This window comes from Notolabrus celidotus, chromosome 3 (genome assembly GCF_009762535.1).
Source record: "Notolabrus celidotus isolate fNotCel1 chromosome 3, fNotCel1.pri, whole genome shotgun sequence".
In the NCBI taxonomy this organism is placed as follows: Eukaryota; Metazoa; Chordata; class Actinopteri; order Labriformes; family Labridae; genus Notolabrus; species Notolabrus celidotus.
The window spans coordinates 4573864-4592877 of record NC_048274.1 but is presented as its reverse complement, the minus strand read 5'-3'; the positions used below and the strand labels follow the sequence as shown (position 1 = coordinate 4592877).

Here is a 19014-nt window from a genome sequence, read left to right as displayed (position 1 = left end):
TCTGGTTGGTACTTCTGAGGCAGAGACATTTTATCACAGCACCGCCTCTGCAGACGCTCTGTTTTCAGACATAAAGGCAACATCAATGGCATTTGTAGTTTCCCACCAAGGTTACTGACCGGTCGTGTGTGATCATACTCAGGAGTCAGGATGAATCAGAGCTCTGTTATCATCACGACCAGTCCCTGATCTGGAAACCAGGGAGCAGAAAGGTAGATTGTCTGATGTGATGTAGGAGTAAGCCGTCACGATATGAGCCTACGTTAAAGGTTACTCTGTCGTGTTCTGACGCCTCAGAGGATCTTATTTCATCCAGGGAAGAGAAAGACTGGAGGCACAATGAGGCTGAAGCAGCAGCTGCAGGTCTTAAAGGTACTTGTTCCTTTAGTTGGCCCACAGTTGCACATATAGCATGGATTACTTATTTTGAGCATGGGTTACACATGCATTAAAATGAACCAACTAGGAGCTGTAGAAACATCTACATTCTGATAGATATAAAATAATCAGATTGATTCAGAACAAAAAAAGCAAGACTCCTATAAATACCTGAAAGTTCTGCACTTAATCACCGCCTTAGAGAGGGATGGAAGATTATCTCTGGGTCCGTAAGAGATGGATCAGATTTTAGAGAGCTCCACAGCACTGAAAGGACAAACTTCCTTGATCTATGATGCTCTTAGATCATCACAGTTCATCTTTAACCTCTCTTCAGGGTCCATAACAAAAAGGCCTGAGGTGTGGTTTTGGTGATGATCCGTTGGACACTATGTACCAGAATGTTTTTACCTCTTTGTCTTGTAATAAGATAACTGGACAGACCTACATATTTATGCACAGGGTGTATCTTACTCCCCATTCATTAAAGCAAAATGCATCTGCTGTGTAAAAAAAAAAGTACTGGGTCAGTACATTTTTAGACATTCAAAACATTTCTGGAAGGCGGTACATGGGCTTAACCTCTTTACATCTCACTGTTTCCGTTGTGGTTGTAACCTGCTTTGCACCTCAAAAATGTTACAATAATATGGACTGAAGAAAGTTTACCTTCCAACTATGCAACCAGGGCTTGAACTATCTGGAAAAAAGATCTTTGAGTAGACTAATTTCAGTCCCTAGATGGATTTGAGGGTGTGATAATAGAGTGTGGTGATGGATCATAGTTGTTTTTTCCTGGAAAGAAAAGCTTTCCTTTGTTTTATATTGTGTTAGATTGCTTTCTTAACCTGCTCTCTAAGAAATTCTGATTACAGTGGGACTTACATGTCAAATTAAATAAACTACCATGAAAAGATTTAAAACTTGAGACATCTTATCTGAGGATAAACATGAAGGAGAGTTCCTGCTGAAGGTTTAGAATCATGTAACGTACACCACACAGGAACCTGACCCCAAGAATTAAACTGACATTCACCCAACAGAAAAGGTCATTAGGAGACAAAGCCTCTTAAAACATCCAGCAAGAGTCTTACAGAAACAAAACATGGTTTAGATTTCCACCAGTCATGGAATTTCTGAGGTATTAAGTTTACAAGGTGTAATCCGGTCTGGCAGCATCGAGGATTCTTTCACATAGTTTATTTTATACCCAGGTCTTTCTTTCGGTGGTCGTTTTCAGATCTACAACAACAATGGAAAAACTAAACAGTTCAGTCCTGTAGAAAAACATACAGAGAGAAGAAGCAACATCATAAAGTCTGAACTGATACGGTCAGGAGAGTCACACGACAGAGGGAATCTATCTCACACTCTGATATCTCAATCCTGAAAAACAAAAACAGCTTTTCATTGAGTAGTTGACCTTAATGCAGAATTATATCTATAAATAAAATAAATATAAACTGCAGTGAGGACGCTCATGTGAGCTTCAGCGAAAGGCCAGCTTATTGATTGAGCAAGCAGCCGTTAAGTGCCTTTTTATTAACACTAAATATCACACAAACATGATTCAAAGTGCTCCTGGTGAAATCTTTTATATTCAATCGTAAGGATGCACCGATCTGTAAAGGATTATAGCAATAGCAATTTTATTTAGAAAGCACATTTCATTACATGTAAGCTCAGTGTGCTTTACATAGAGAATTAAAAACATAAAAACATTTTAAAAGAACAATAAAAACAGAAAAACAATAGTTGCACCTAACATACAGCAAACAAAGCATACAGCAAACAAACAGACAGCAAGTGTTGCTGCACATGCATCCACAACAGTCATCATATCATTCATATGCTTTAGAAAATAAATATGTTTAGAGTTTTTTTTTAGTGGAGACAGTAGTGATGGACCTTGGGTCAGCAGGCAGTTTGTTCCAAAGAGAAGGACCACAGTAGCTGAAGGCCCCTTCACCAGACTTTGATTCTACTCTGGGTATGGTTACAAGTCTTCCACCTGCTGACCAAGGATCCCGTCGGGTTATACACTCTGAGCAAGTTATTATGACTTGCTAACATTGGTTTCTTATAACAGTCATATTTAAAAATAACAATTATACCAACAGGAAAATTAATCAGATCTGAAATCTTAATTGAACAGAACACTGTTCACCCTTTAGGGTGAACCTAGCAGAATACACCTTTAATGAAGATAACATGTACACTGCTGTCTTCTGCATTGATAAATGCTACAGAGTATTAGAGCCACATTAAAGAACTTATACCTGATATTATGAGAATTAAGGTGCATTGGTGCAAAAATGGAAATGGTAATTTTATCAGAATAAAGTTGTAATTTTGGACAATAAAGTTATTTCATGTGAAAAAGTTGTCATTTTAGGCTGTGGTTAGCCTTTACTATGGTCATTATGAAGGATGTGGAGCATCTTGTGATGTCAAACTGAAGTATAGGTTTTATAAACACCTGAACTTAGACAGGATTATGCAAGAAAACTGAGTCTATCACGCTGCCCTTTAATATAACAACATGTTCATTATAAAAGGAGGTCTTTATTTGGTCAATATAGAAACTTCATTCTCATACAATGAGGACTTTATGCTCTTCAGTGTGGCCCTTACATCAGTCATGATTAGGTGTATTTAAGGGGACAGATCTCTCTGCTGAAGCTGTCCTGACATCTGCAGGAGGGCGGCTTCATTTCACCTGGTCCAAACCCTGGGAGTCTTCACGCGAGAGCAGCTGGTGTAATAAACAGTTCTGCTCAATAGCATACCAATCGTGTTTTCCTCAGGAGGCTTCTAGTATGTATTTTAGGAGCAGAGCGAGACTTTTGAACGTGACTTGGCAAACAACAGCTGCGGCTCCTTTCTCTTATTCGTTTCCTTATGTTCTGTATCATGGGGTCTAATACCGCTGCAGCTAATGCTTTTGATGAAAAATGAATTCAAAATGATTATATGTGGAGCAGAAATTGGGTCAGTTATAGTTCACTCAATTTGAAGAGTTAAGTTGAAACAGAATGAATGAAGTAAGATGGAGTGTGAAGATAACTGGGAGAATATTTAATGTCGGAAGACTTTTAAAATGATAAAATAACATCCATATTCTTTATTACTGGAATATAAAGTGAGATGACTTCCACACTGCTGTATGAACTTTTGATCAGACGTCCCCTTCTGTCTTATCTTCTCTCTCCTTCTTATATTCGTCCTTCTCGTCCTCTGTCTTCCTCCCGCTCCGCTCGTCCAGGCGGTGTTGGAGAGCACATGGCCCTCCAGCACCAGAGGAGGATACTTCCTGTGGATGAAGCTGAGAAATGTGGTCCTGGGCGTGGCGCAGTTCAAGCAGGCTTTGCGACGTCAAGCTCCCCTCACCCAGAGCCCCCTCTCAGGTAAGCGTGCTGAATGAGGGAGGAGTGATGATGTCTATCTGGTTGTTCAGTTAATCTAATGCATGAACCAAAGAGGATGATGAACCCTGACGCCTCTCTGAAACTAAATTTGAACACCTTGCCGTAGCTTGAACTCAACCCGAGCAATAAATGCATCAAAACCAGAGCAACCACTAACACTGCAAACTAAAATCAGAGCTGTTTGATGGTTTATTGCCAGCATAATGAACAAAATTACATGATTACTATACTTAATTACTTTATTTTGACAAAATATGAACTGAATAGAGTACTCAAGTCGAGTTTCCTTGGAGTTAACATACACAAAGTCTGAAATGTCTTTGTGTAGCAGGGATCATTTATATTAAATTCAAAATACCTGGGAGTTTATTGGCCAATTAAATGCCTATCAGCTTTTTCCGGCTCAAAACTATCGCTGTTTAATAGGCCTTTAAAAATCCACTTAGTCAGCCTTGAGGAGAGTCTTCATCCAAGAAGTCATTCTCATTAATACAACATAAATAAATGATGCTCAAAGACGTGCTGGATACTCACATTATGAACAATAAATGGTCTTACTACAACCTTAAAGAGTCACACCCATGCAGCTCCTGCCTCACATTTATAACACTTAGCAGTTATAATCAGACAAAGCAGAGTTAAAGGTAACACTATACATCACTACAATCCAACATGTGTGGTTTAACTACCCTGCATGCCCTTGAATATCTGCACACACAGCAGAAGCTTATTACCGTCCTGCTAATCCCTGCTTCTTTGAAGTACATCTCTCACCTGCAGTCAGCATTGTGTAATTAACATCCCTCAAAACCTGACTCAAAGACTGGGACAAAACAGGAGCTGGCATTTATAGAGAAGTGATTTATTGACGTAAATCAACATAAGACGTCATCAGTAATGTGGAGGGAGTGTGTGTCAGAGTGTATGTCAAACAAATCAGAGGGAACTCGTCATTGTCAGGCCTGCTGTGGTCAGTAGAGTCTCCACATGAGTGCCAGAGAGAGTGAGTGAGGGATCTGTAAGGTCTTTTGGAGGAAGAGTGCACCATGCCCATGCAGCTCATCCAGTAGTTGACCCTCCTGCTAGGACACCCCTCCACTACAACATACATTCAGTTTAAAATCAATAAAGTTACCTGTATAAAATAGTCATTGATACAAACTACTACAAGAGAGAGATACAAGAGACACAAGCATCAGCTGGGTCTTTAGCCACATTTGACACTTTGGTAAATTACATCAATAACATTTTGAACTGTCTTTATACAGAATGTGTTACTCCTGTAACGCAAGAGGTGAAACAATTTGACCTAACAAACTGGCCAACATTTAAAGAGTGAACTTATATAAAAAAATGTTCTCACTCAGTTCATCTTTGTCTAACTTGGCTCACACATTGAGAGCCCACAAGATCAAGAAACATACACTAAATAACAAATACACAAAAATAAAAAAAATGATGAATATTTTTAGAATTGCTGAAGAACTGTAGATGATATACCTTTATATCTCCAAGGTGAATAAAACTGTGAAGTAATGTATAATATGTCATTTATAAAGGGTGTCGTCGAGGCAATCTTTGCAGTAGTTGATTAAAGTTAGTTATCCTAAATGTAAGAGAATTTGATCATTTCCAAAGTTCAGTCAGACAACTCACGTTTACTTAATAAGTTTATTGCAGCATACAGTATTGTGTTTGGCGTGTGGGCTCCGACTTCATTACTCCTCGTAGATTATTTAAGCAGACATTTAGGAGCAATGAGATAGGACTAACCCCCCTCGGAGCCCGCAGGTGGAAGCCGGGGAGGAGGTGGGGACAACTTCACGCAGCACTGAGCAGAACAGCAGAGCACTGCAAGCAGAGGCAGAGACAGGGAGGCTTGACGTTTAAATAGACCGCTGAATGAGGATGTTGAGATCAGCTGATGAGAGGTGGTGACGTGTCAGTATGATGAGCGCGGCTCGAGTTGTCTGCCTGAACTAGCTTGCAGGCGGCGCTCCATTAATGTTTAAAAATTAATATTGTAACCTTAATCCTTCAGACGTGTTTATTCATGTTAATAATTTCTTGGAGACCAGTTTAAATTCTCTGCATGTTTACCTGAACTGATTTGAACTTATTAAAGGACTCCCAGGCTGTGCTAATAGTCAATTGGACTGAATTAATTGGACGCGTTAGAACTAATTTGATGTTTGTTTTCCCTTTCATTAGGACTAATTTACATCTTAATGATCTTAAGTATTTACAGTTAAACATCAGTTTTTAATTAATTCACAGTGTTTCACATCTCAGCCTCATGCTGGGATTATTTAAAGATATAAAGAATTTATTTTTATTTTTCACGAGTTAGTTTGCAAAAATGCTTCAACAAGTTCAGTTTTATCAAACAACACAACTAAAAAAGTCTACAAGCTTTTTGTAACCTTCCTTGTTACTCATTCACCACGCTTTAAGATATAAATTACCATCAAAGGAAGGCAAGTTAAACCCTGTGGAGCGAACATGGCGCTGCTTCCTTTAACCCCTTGTTGTTTTTGGGCAGATGGCAGCGACCTGGACGCTGTGAGTCACGGCAGCCTGGATAGCTCTGCCGACACTAACCTGGCTGAGCAGGGCCCCTACACCACTGACTCTGCCAAAGTTTACCCCACTGACGATAGATCTAGCACAGGTATATCCACGTGGCTGCTTCTTTACCTCATCTTTCACAGGCAGCCATCTTGTCCTACATCTTTGTCTCTCACTGACACTTATTTTTATCCTCCTTCCTCATTTTCCCCCACTCACCAACCTTTGTTTTCTTCATTTTGCCTCCTCCTCTTAATCCTCCATCCCTCTGCCGCCTGTTTTTCCACCTTCCTCCGTCCCTGTTGTCCATCCATGTTGTCTCCTCCTGGTTTTGCGGCTGTGGTTTCTGCTCTGCTCTGTCCCTAACCCTGCCCTTCACTCTGGCCCTGCCTGTGTTGCCCTTGCATGCAGCTGGCGGTGGGGGCGGCAGCGTGGGCGCCAGGGCCCCGGTGGTCCACTCACACTGGGGGGGCTCTGAGCTCAGAGAAGCCACCCTCCATCCAGGTAAACCTCTCAGTCTGCCTGTCTGTCTGGTTTCACTTCTGTGTCTCATCTGACCTGCTCTGTGATGACGTCGTCAGGCCTTTCATCGTCCTCTTTTCTTCTCTGTGTCTCTCCGTCTGTAAATTTGTCTCCTCACTTGACATCTCTCCATCCAGCACATCATTTATTTCTGCTCCTCTTTCTTTGCTTCCTTTCTTACTTGCTTCACCATGGAGTGATTTGTCATTGTCAATTATGCAGAGTAATTACCAGAGGCACATTCTTTTTGATTATGGAAATCATTTTAATCATGAAGGCGACACGTCAGCAGGAGACGGCGCCTCGTGTTGCAGAGAGTCTGAGAGGGAACCGCCGCTCACAGCACAGCAGGAAGGAAGGACCTCGATGTGCTCTTCATTGATTTTTACAGTCCTGGCATGACTTTTGTCACTTTGACGTTGCTCCATCCTGCCACACGACCGAGCCGCGCAGCCTTATGTTTTATTTAGAGGTGACGGTCAGAGAGGTTCATGGCAAAGATGAAAGAGGGGAACAAATCATCAGACAGCTGGTGGCCTGCAGACTGGGGGAAGTTTTAGAGACAGGTGGAATCAGCCTGGAGTGACAGCAGCCTTTTTTTCTCCTCAAAAGACAAGTCTTGAACAGTTAAATTCATTAGCAGCTGTGAAACTGTGGTTAGCTTCCTGACTGTAAGTGTATATCTCTGCGTGCCCCGAGGAGGATTTTGTGATTCAGCACAGCTTAGCTGCTTCTCCACTCCTCACTCTGCTATTGTGCTGTACGTCCCAGAATAGAAGAGATAAAAGAGAAGAAAGGTATCTATCTTTTTCCTCTCATGTAGTTCGATTTACATCTCCTACAGCTGGGTTAAAGCTCCTGTGAGGAGTTCTTAACGGGAAATGAATCAGACTGAAATTGAACCTGAAGTCATTTAAAAAGAAATCCAGACCATCAGAGAGAGGACTCATTATATCTGCATAATGATTTTATACGCCTGTTAGCTCTGCTGCAAGATGCTGTCAGATGAGGGTGTTTACAGCACACTGGAGAAGCAGCCTCTTTTAAATTATCCATGGATTCAGTGTGAGTTGTAAGATAGATGTGTTAAAATAAGGATGAGAATCTGATTTCTGAGAACATGACATGCCTCTGCACAGGAGAGGGTCAGCGAAGAGATGAATCATCCTGCTTTGACAGCAAGGGTCGACAAAATCCTCACAAATAGAACGTTTTCTTACAGCTGTGAGCTTCAGGGTGTGGAGCAGCCTCCGATGTGCAGACTTTATCTTATCTTTTTACGTCTGTTGTCTCTGTCAAGCACCCAGTACTTTAGGATTTGGATATGCGTGCCACCTCTGTTTTTGCTTGTATTGATACCTCAAAGTTTAGTTTACAATCGATACAAATAAAACCAAAATTGATGAGACAAAGAAACTAAAATTGAAACACTCAAATTTAAACAGCAGTGGACCTTATCTCCAGAGGACACTACCTGCTGTGGTCACCTGTTGAGAAAATTGCCTTTTAAAGCTTTCTGTGCCTCAAAGCCTCGATGTCATAAACACAGACCAAGTCTTTGTTTGTTTGAAGAGATTTTCCTTATTCTTGTACTACCAGTCAAAGTTTGGACACACCTTCTCATTCATTGGTTTTTAATTATTTTAATTATTCTCAACATTGTAGATTAATACTGAAGACATCAAAACTATGAAATAATCTGGTTTTGCCATAATCTGGATTACAACAGTAGTCAAATAGGGCTATCCATTGTGTACTAACCCTACCTCTGAGCAACACAACTGATGGTCTCAAACACATTAAGAAGGCAAGTCATTCTACAAATGAACTCTTGACAAGGCTCATGTTAATTAGAAACCAGTCCAGGAGACCACTTCATGAAGCAGACTGAGAGAATACCAAGAGTGTGCAAAGCTGTCATGAAGGAAAAAGGGGGCTACTTTATAGAATCTAAAATATAAAACATATTCTGCTTTGTTTAATATTTTTTGTTAATTAAATAATTCCATATATGTTCTTTCATAGTTTTGATGTCTTCAGTATTAATCTACAGTGTTTACTATAATTTAAATAAATACAAACCCTTGAATGAGAAGGTGTGTCCAAACTTTTGACTGGTAATGACTGGTTGTTTATTTATTTATGTTGATATATTTTCCTAAATATGTTCTTTGGTTTTTGGCTCAACTTTCATGAGGATAGAAAATGTTGCATTGTTTTTTCAGTAGCTGTACAACCTCAAAATTAAGGATTTGCCTAAATTTATGAAGAAAATTTGAATTTTTGTAGGTAGAGAGTTAAATCTTGATGCGTATTGATTCATGAGTTGAGTGTACCGTTTCATCTGTAGTTAAAATCAAGGATAAAGTAAATGAAGTGTGAAAAGTTTCTCCTCAAGTTCTTCTTCTGCTCCAGTTTTCCATGTGTTGTGCTGCATATTTATCTGTGATCTTGTGGTTCAACAGAGACCTCAGTGCCTGTAACATCTCAAGTATAACTTCACCTCTCTCTTTCTTCCTCTTCTTCAGGTGATCAATCAGATTTGGGTTACAACTCACTGTCCAAAGAAGAGGTTCGGAGGGGAGACCCCAGCGCCCCGGACTCGGCCCCTGACAAAGATGACAAGAAGGAGAGCGACTGCAGCTCCTGTTAGTTTTCTGTGTGATCACCTGATATTTCTTTCTGCTTTAACTTCTAAAATATGATAACTTGGCAGCCTCGCAGCCTCACAGGATTTCCCCTTCCTCTGCCTTGATCTTTCCCTCTCCTCCAGAGATGATTCATTCATTTTGGTTTCTCAGCATCAAAGAGTTTCAGCCGTGTGTTATCTTTCAATGGATTTTTTTTAAAGAACAGGCCCTTTTTCAAGCTCCACTGGTAGTAAATTTTAATTTGTAATTTTGTGTTTGTAGTGTCGGAGACTGAGAGCAGCAAGGGAAGCAAAGACTGCCTGCCTCAGCTGGACGTGGAGGCCCAGTCCTCCTTCAAACCCAGAGGAATTGTTCGCAGCAGTTGTCCTTTCGACGATTCGTCATGTAAACCCAAGAGCTCGGCCAGCACAGGTGAGGAGGCAGACTCTGGGGTTTGTAGAGTTGAGGAGGAAGCTGGCTCTAGACAGAAACACAGACCCTTAGTTTCAATACTTTCAGTACGATGATCCTCAGCTGCTGTTGCTCTGTAGAAGAACCCGGGGAAAAGAATCAACTAGACAGATAGATAGATGGATGGATCCCTAACTTGGAAACAATGGTGCTGCAGCAGCAGGTTATTAGATCTGAATACATGACTGGTGAGATAAACAAACACTAAACAGATGTTAACAGAATCAACATAACATGAACGTTCCTCATACTGCCTTCATTGTGCAAAAACAAAAGATATTGAAAATGCAAAGATAAATCATGCTAATTGTAGCAGCAGCAGAACAAACAGCAGTTTCAGTGGAGAGGAGACTTTCTGCAATATTTAAAATATATGATTTTAACTGCTTCATATTTCATCTTATCTCTACAAAGCCTCACCCTTAACTTCCCCGGCTCATTAGCAGCCCACGCAACAGAATTTAAAGCTCCGATGATTGACAGTCTCTGGGTGAAGGGATTCTTGGCAGAAGTGAACTTGAGCACACAGGCTTGCACCTTAAATGTTTCATCAAAGAAGCAGAGATTTTTAGATGCAGTGTCTTATTTTGTGTTAAAGATTCATTCAGGAGAGATTGTATGTCTGTTCGAGCCACTTTGACCTCACTTCTGTGTGGGGAAACGATTTGAATCTTTGAAAGCTCAGAGTTAAACCTCACACACACCTCACCTTCAACTTCTTGTGACACTTCCAAATATAAATACTATTATTAAAAGTTGTTCCCTCCCTCTCTCTCAGGCCATGTTGCAGGACTCCTCTTCACCTCCTCCCTGGATGAGATCGGTGAGGTCAATAGTAACAGTCTGCTCAGGAGACATAAGAGCGCTCTGGAGGAGGTAGTTGGCAGCTCTGGCGGCGGCTCGTCTCTTGACTGGCAGGGCGTGAGGGGACGCCGGCTGAGTGGTGACACTGTGGGCAGCAGCGGCAGCGGCACCACAGTCCTGGGTCTGGGCATGAGCCAGGGTGAAACCGACCCAGAAAAGATTGCGGGACACCTGGGCGCGGATGTGAAGATTCTCTCTGGTGCAAACTTCAGTAAGAAAACGAGGCCTCGATCGCTGGTTTTTAATGTGCCAGAGGGGGTGTCTGCCAAGGCAGGTGTGGTCAGGTGTCACGATCACATGGAGGAGGAAGAGGAGACAGAGGGAGCGGACTCCAGTGATGAGGACAGAGGCAATACTGAGGCCATTTTTGATTTGGAGGACATAGATTTAGACAAACCCGCCTCAGGAGGAGGAGGCACAAGCTCCAAAAAAGCTCATAAAAAGCCTGTTGGGCGCAGCGCCAGCTATGGCGGCATCGGCACAGAGGCATCAAGAGTGGCAGTGAAACGCACAGACATCGAGACGGGCTACGATCCCCTGTCCCTGCTGGTTGCAGAGTCTAAGCCTAAACCGCATAATGAGGATCAGTACCCAGAGGTGGACGAGGCTGACACACCAAACGCCCGGAGGCACCTTGCCAGGGAGATCGAGCTCTACATGAATCACATGGGCAGCCCGCTGAGCAGCCGCACACCCAGCCTGGACCTACAGGACCCGGCCAGCCCCCTCCTCCTCCACCCCTCCTCCCTCTCCATCCCCCGCAGAGCCAGCCTGCCCCACAGCTCCCCCCTCAGGACTGCAGGAGTACCACGCTCCCGCACCTTCCATCCACCTTCCCCCTCTGAAGCCATCTCAGGCCAGCATCTGTGTGTATCACCTCCCCGCCGCAGCTGCAGCACCACTCCCAGCCCCAGCCCCCGACCCAGCCCGTACAGGGAGAGGAGAGACAGGATGAGCTTCGCCTCACCTTCACCTTCATCCTCCTCGTTCGCTTTGGACACTCTGCTCACACCAACTCTTGATGTGTTTAAGACCAGTGTGGTCTCTGCTGGGAAGGGCGTGGCAGAGAAGGCAAGCCGCTGGTACTCTCGTCTTGCCACGTACACAACTCCCACCAAGGTACCGAAATTACTGTCAGATAATTATCATGTGTATCTGAGAGGCGATATAACCCTCAGTACTTTCTGCCTTTAAGAGCACCGAGAGCTTCAATTACTTCACATATTTGTATACATATCCATATCTACCAGACAAATATTACTAGATAAACAGTGTCAGACACCTTTAAATCCTTTAGATGTTTCCAGTTAAGGAATACTGATCCTACCATTTGCAATAAATCAGTGAATAGTTGCATTAACACGTCTAATTTTATTTCAGTTCTGTAGAGAATCTGCTCCGGTTACATTCAGTATAAGGCTCTGAACATGAGCAGAAGTCCAAGATGAGACTAAAGTTTGACTGGTGCTGCTTCCTTGTGGCCTTTGAGTGTATGACAGGATTCTGATAGACATTGTGGAAAGAGCCCATTGGCCAACTGCTGCACACTTGTCTGATCTGCTTCCTCCACAGTACGGTCTCAGAAATCTATCAATAACAAAGAAGTTAAATAAAAGCTTGTAGATAACTGTTACTGATTCCTAACTAGTGTAATGAAAACTGTGTAAAGTGTTAATCTGTGCTGAACTTGATCTGTTTTTATATTCAGTGTTGTTGTTTTAAGATTGTACCTGACAGATTATCCTCACCTTCCAGGAGGGTTTCAGTGACCAACTGAGTGTGTCCTCACTGGGCGTTGGAGATCCAGACTGCACCTCCATGCTGGACGAGGAGGACTGTCGGGAGAGGGGGAGCTCTGTGGTCTCTCCTCAGAGAAATGGCCCCATGGGACCTCGCAGGAGCCCCAGACGTAGCCCCCTGCACAGCAGACTAGAGAGCCCCACTACAGGCTCCAGCCTTGGGAGACCAACATCTCTACTCTCTGGTAAGACAAACCCTTACTTGAGTGACAGTTTGAAACATTCCCAAAGACAGACGATTGATGAAAAACATGAAATTAACATGCTCCTTAGTTAGTTTCTTGTATGTTTAGATTCTTACACAACAGTCTATGTATTTGCCTCACGCTTATTGTCAAACAAAGTGACACAATGATGGAAAATGTCACAGAGAGTGGATCAAAAATATATATATTTAAAAGGCAAAAAAATCACCTTTTAATTCACCACAAATGTCTTAATATTCATCAAGAACAACGGGCTGTTGGTGAAATTTTTTATTTTTACATATTGTCACATACTTTTCTCCACCCTCCTGCAGGATGTGTCCTCTCACCTCCTGGCTTTCCTTTGCCAGATAAGTCGGACCTCGGCTCTTCACGCTACACCAGCAACACCAGCATCTTCAACAATTACGCCATGGAGGTAAAACCACATCATCATCATCACACAGATCAATTTGGAACGTATAGAACAGTTCTCAAAGGAGGTAGAAAAATGCTTAGTAGAGTAAAATTAAAGGATGTGTGTGTGTTTCCAGCTGCTGATCTCCAGCTGTTCTCGCTGTAAGACGTGTGACTGTCTGGTGTACGACGAGGAGATCATGGCCGGCTGGACGGCCGACGACTCCAACCTGAACACCACCTGTCCCTTCTGTGGAAACCCCTTCCTGCCGTTCCTCAATGTGGAAATCAGAGACATGAGAGGACCCGGCAGGTAGACGATGGAGCATTAAGAAACAAGTGCTGAAACACTGTTAAAACTGTATTCTGTGACAGGGTGATGAATTATCCTTTAGTGAGATTTCTTTAGTTTAAATGTGTTTGTTTAATGTTTTTATTGTCATGTTTTTTGAGTCAAGCTTGGCATATTTGAATTTGATAGCACATAATCATACAATCTGTTGAATTACGATTAAAGCACCTGAAAACTTGTATCACTTTCACATCAGAAAATCAGGACTGAACACTCATATTTGAACTTCAGAGAGAAACATTTCTCCCACTTCTTCATTCCTCTCTGCAGGCTGTTCCTGAAGGGTAGCCCGTCTGTGGACGAGGCGATGACCTCCTCTTACTCTGCCTCCACAGGCCTCGATACAGGGACGTCCAACTTATCCACCCCCTGTCCCACAACGGCTGTCTCCCCTCCCTCACCTGTGATTGCTGTCCAGGAGGGCTCAGGCGGTGGACGGTGAGGCTTCCCTTAGTCACATAAAATAATGATCTGGACATACAGTATGTGTTACCAGTAACTGTTTTGTTTTTGCTGTCATGTTAAAATCTGGTAGTTAAATTAGGGACAGCAATAATTTTAAAGTCGAAGAGCGGGTTTTTCCAGTTTCATATTGTGGGTTTTTCAAACTGAGAGTTGCTCCGTATGAGTTCTCTTTTGCAGAGAAAAGCAATTTGATAACATCTTGATTGGAATAGAATAAAAGACAGAACTTTCAATTTGAATTTAGATCATTAAAAACGTAATGCCATCGAGGCCTTGACAGGGAATGTTTTGATTTTGAGAATATTGTTGGGCATGACTCAAGAAAAAAAACTTTATGGCTCTTGGGAAGGTCTAATAAATGAGGATTAAAACAACCAGATAGAAGCTGCCTTCAGGCCTAAAACAGGGTGCTGAGTCATCATTACAAGGTCCAGATATTTTGAAAGAAACCTTAACACATCAACCTTAAAATGTAAAAAATATCCTCTACTGTAATATTTATTTACCCAGCTCATCTTCATTCAGCTTCCAGTTTGTCTGATTAAACAATACGTTTGAAGTAGAAACCTGCCGTAGCTGCCTCCTAATGCTCCACATCTGCATTGTAAAAGAGCAACGTGGGGTGAATTGCAGCACCTGGTCTGAAGGACGCTCTCTATGCGGGACAAATGCTCGTATAAAACCCTCACGAGGTTATGAAATGTGTGAACAACAGAGACGAGCAGTGAATGAAACCTTGATGCCTAGTTGTCAGGCAGCCAGAAGTGCTTTACTGTGATGTGATGAGTTTTTAATAAACTGCATTTAGTTTAATCTGTGGGAACTTTGTATGAAAATGTTTTATAGACTAAAATCAACCTTTACCGACAGTCAAAGCTTTTTGTAATTGCTCCTCTTTTTGTTTCCACAGGACTCGGTCAACCAAAGCTCAAGGTATCAACATCCCCACAGACCACCGGCATGGGGCGCTGTCCCCTGGAGGACCCATGGCTCGCAGTGTCAGCGCATTCGGTCCTCTGGAGGAAACATCTCTACCCAGACGCTGTGTGCCGACGTCGGGGAGCCTGCCAAGCCGTCTTAATGAAACCCCTGTATGTGTGCACAAAAGTCATGGACGCTATTTCAATATTTTAAAGCCACAAGCAAAATATTTAATATCTTTTGAGCTATAAGGGAACAAATGTGTTTGAATGAAGTGTGTAAATTATCAAGCAGAGATGCAAAAATGGGGGCAGTGACAACAATTTTTTACAACATTTCTGTACTTGAAGGTTTAAGGTTCTATCCCTAATAGAAGGACACGGTGGTTAAACTCGAGCACAGTCTCCTACAGCTCCCCCTCGCTCAGAGTGTTAATAATATAATCTACTATACTTTATGCTCAGGACCCCTTGAATATGGAGTGGCGGCTCCACAACCCTGAGCCAGTAACGGTCCCCTACTTGAGCCCTCTGGTTCTGTGGAAGGAGCTGGAGAGTCTGCTGGAGAACGAGGGTGACCCGGTGATCACAGAGTCTGACATGGTGGACCATCACCCCATCATCTACTGGAACCTGGTCTGGTATTTTAGACGACTGGACCTGCCCAGCAACCTGCCCGGTCTCATCCTCACCTCTGACCACTGCAACATAGAATCCCAGGTCAGACACACATGACACACACAAACAAAATCATCAACATGAGGATCTAAATAACATTTGAGTTCCAAAAGTTGAAAAAAAAAAACAGTCCGGGGAATAGAGACGCAGGGAGTCATCCTGGAGTGGAGTGCCTGATTATGAAGCCTCCACTCCAGTTTAATGGACTAACAGTGAAATATAAGAACTCCACTTTAGACTTCAGTCTCTGTAAACAGCTTAAAACAGACAAAATGATTGTGTGATTAACACACATATCCATGTGTATTAAACATCTGAATTCTCACTGTGATGAGTTATTACAAGCTCTGATGAACAGCTCTCAGATCTCATTCCTGGCTATCAATGCATGTAGAGACGTATCTTAGTGAGCTGGATGCTAATTATGGGACAGATCACATCAGCCAATCTTTATTTATACAGTGCCAAATCACAACAAACATTATCTGAAGACTCTTTCCAAACAGAGCCGGTCTAGACCGTTCTCTATGTTCTATTATAAACAAAACCCAACATCAAGACAGGATAAGATCCAGTCCCATTTTACAGACAGGACTCAGTCTGATCTCATCTTAATCCACCATGAGCAGAGCACTTTGCAGCATTTAGCAAGTTACAGTGGCAAGGACAAACTTCCTTTAACAGGCAGAAAGCTCCAGCAGGACCAGACTCATGTTAGACACACATCTGCTGAGACCGTGTTGAGGTTGGAAAGAGGAATAAGCTGCAAAATGAACATCGTGCTTTACTGAAGAAGGTTTGAAGCTAGAGATTGAGATTGTAAACTCTTCCGAGAAGTGTTTACTGGGAGGGAATAAATCATGTGAGAAGTAGGCTATTTTCTCACCTGGTTTAATAGAATCTGGTTTTATTTTACAGCCCTCTGCTGGGTATTAGTAAGAGAGAAGTGAAACCCCTGAAGGTCTGTAAAGCAAGCATCTGTACTCAACATATGGAGCCACTTGGTGGTAAAAGTTAAACCAGGAGATTTTATTTAAGAGTAATCAGTTTATTCTGTTTCGTTTTTACCTGATCTTGTTTCCTGTTGCATGCCAGAACAAAAACAAAAAATCTCTGTGTGTCTCCTGTGCAGGATTGTGAAGAATGAGGATCCAGATTATCACTTATAATATGACCTTACAGTGATGATTATTATTAATTTAAAATCTGAATAGTCTTTACTTTTAAATCACATTATTTTAATCTTTTAGTAAAGCTCAAAAATGTATTTATACCTAATGGAGTCTTGGTTTATTATGTTGAAGAAACAAAGTATTCCTCTTTATATGTTAAACAGTAAAGTAGTTCAGTTGTTGATGTGGTAAAGGGGGACGGGTTTTGAGGGACTCAGAGAACAGCGGATCAGATATCTTTTTGTCTCCGCTCCCTCGTCAGGTCCCTCGTCACTGGATGTCGGAGGACAGCAAACACGTGTTGATCCAGATCTTGTGGGACAACTTGAAGCTGCACCAGGACGCGATCCAGCCTCTCTACATCCTGTGGAACACCTACAGTGAGTCACTCGGCTCTGTTTGTGTCGGAGCAGCTTAAAATTCAGCAGGCGGTCTGGTTATTGACTCTCAGAGAAGTCCTGACAGCTGCTGCAACAGGTTTTTAGAAATGTTTTCCAGCGAGACAGCGGAATTAAACTTTCATGATCCTCAGTGCAGCACAAGAGAAACTCAGTAACAGAAGAGTGGGATGAAAATAAACTCTTGACGCTGGAGAATGGAAGTAGATGGACAACTTGGGAGTAGACTGAATTAATGCACACTTTTAATTTGCATCCCTGTGTAAACAAAGAGAGAAATGAATGGAAACTCATAGAAATGGTAAAAACAAAGGCTAAAATTGGGAGGGGGGGAGAAGTGCAATGGAAACGGCCTTTGCAAACGAACACAAAGCCTCCATTCTTACTCCTTAGCTGAAGAGAGTAAACATTACATCAGATTTAAAGATCAGATGTGTGTGGAGCCACCATGTTTCTCACACTATTTAAAAGTTTACTGGAGTTATGTTGGTGTGAGGCTGCTGCTCTGCTCAGTGGGCAGTAATCGGGTCTGTAATGGAGAGGGAGGTGTGGAAGCAGCTGGCTAATGATGTGCTAACAGGCTGTGTCTGCTCTCTGTCTTGCAGGGCTTAATTGCTCTCTGTTCTTAGAGAGTGAGTGTTTATCTCTCCTCTATAGATCAGTCTCTTTTTTCTGTGTGCTGCTGTTCTGTCCTCAGACCTGCTCCTCCTGTCCCGTCTCTCTTGCTTGATGCATTTCAGTGTATCGTCTGTGGAAGTGGGTTGGCTTCGTACATGTGAAGTTTAACGATGATAGGATTATATTTTGTGTGTCTGAAGCACTGTTGACATGGAGCATGTTTGTCTCAAATACAGCTCCTCTCTGTATTTGAAAGCAGGTTTGCATCTGTGATGAATGTGTTCCTCCACTCTGCTACTTTTAAAGGATGGTGGTGTGGTACTGAAGGGGCTGGGTATTCAAGATTCAAGATCCAAACCTTTATTGTCAAAGTGCAACACAGCAAAATAACAAAGCATCTTGAGCAAGACGAGAAAGGAAGTTATAGAAGTAGGATTTTTTTAAAAAGACAAAAACTAACATTTGGAATAAAAGAGGTATCAAAGCATGTCAATATTTAACATTTAATAAATAGAAAGGCACTGCTACAGAGAGAAACCTTTATCTTACATGATTTTAGAGTCGGAAGGAGTGGGGTGCACATGCTCATCAATCTATTTCAAAATAGGGCTGGGCGATATGACCAATATAGTCAGATTTTTTCACACCAAACACACTTTACGATTTTCCTTCTTGGAAAGAAATTCAAATGACAAAGAAAGACTCAAATGGGCACCATATTGTATCCTTAAATACTGCATTTTTTGGGTTACTTTTATTGATTTTGTCACACTAACCTATATTTCTTATTAAAATGTGGAATAAACTGTAGTGGATTTGTTGAAATTCAGCAGCAAAATTCGACTGTATTAGTTTGGGGTTACATAATTAAGTTTTAAAATGATGTTATCACTTTAAGTATCCTTTATGTTTGTATGTGTAACATTTAAGTTACTATTTTACATCCTTGTGTCTTGTTGTGAACATCAGTCCCTAGAGTGAACCAAACAACTTCCAGGCGACTGATGAACTCTTCACAGTTTCTAGCAGCTGTCGTTGTTGTTGTGTGTGTTTGTAGGAAGTAAACGAGGGGAGTCTAAGAGGAGAAGTGGAGAAAGTTAAAGAGAAGATCTAGATGTTTCATTATGACAACAAGCTAACATACCACTT

General features: G+C 42.0%; 1 protein-coding gene across 4 annotated transcripts in view; it reads left to right on the top strand.

Moving 5' to 3' along the window:
• The window catches only part of LOC117810532 (C-myc promoter-binding protein-like), a 92247-nt gene that overhangs the window by 71426 nt on the left and 1807 nt on the right, over positions 1–19014 (top strand). For 2 of the 4 annotated variants that reach the window (XM_034680414.1, XM_034680413.1), the window contains 13 exons: positions 3644–3785; positions 6349–6477; positions 6786–6878; positions 9425–9544; positions 9809–9958; positions 10776–11980; positions 12617–12845; positions 13181–13284; positions 13400–13575; positions 13885–14052; positions 14990–15170; positions 15465–15719; positions 17112–17229. In XM_034680414.1, the coding sequence (XP_034536305.1) occupies positions 3644–3785; positions 6349–6477; positions 6786–6878; positions 9425–9544; positions 9809–9958; positions 10776–11980; positions 12617–12845; positions 13181–13284; positions 13400–13575; positions 13885–14052; positions 14990–15170; positions 15465–15719; positions 17112–17229 (3070 nt within the window). The remainder of the gene's footprint in view (positions 1–3643; positions 3786–6348; positions 6478–6785; positions 6879–9424; positions 9545–9808; positions 9959–10775; positions 11981–12616; positions 12846–13180; positions 13285–13399; positions 13576–13884; positions 14053–14989; positions 15171–15464; positions 15720–17111; positions 17230–19014) is intronic. The other 2 variants (XM_034680416.1, XM_034680415.1) reach the window with 1 other exon arrangement.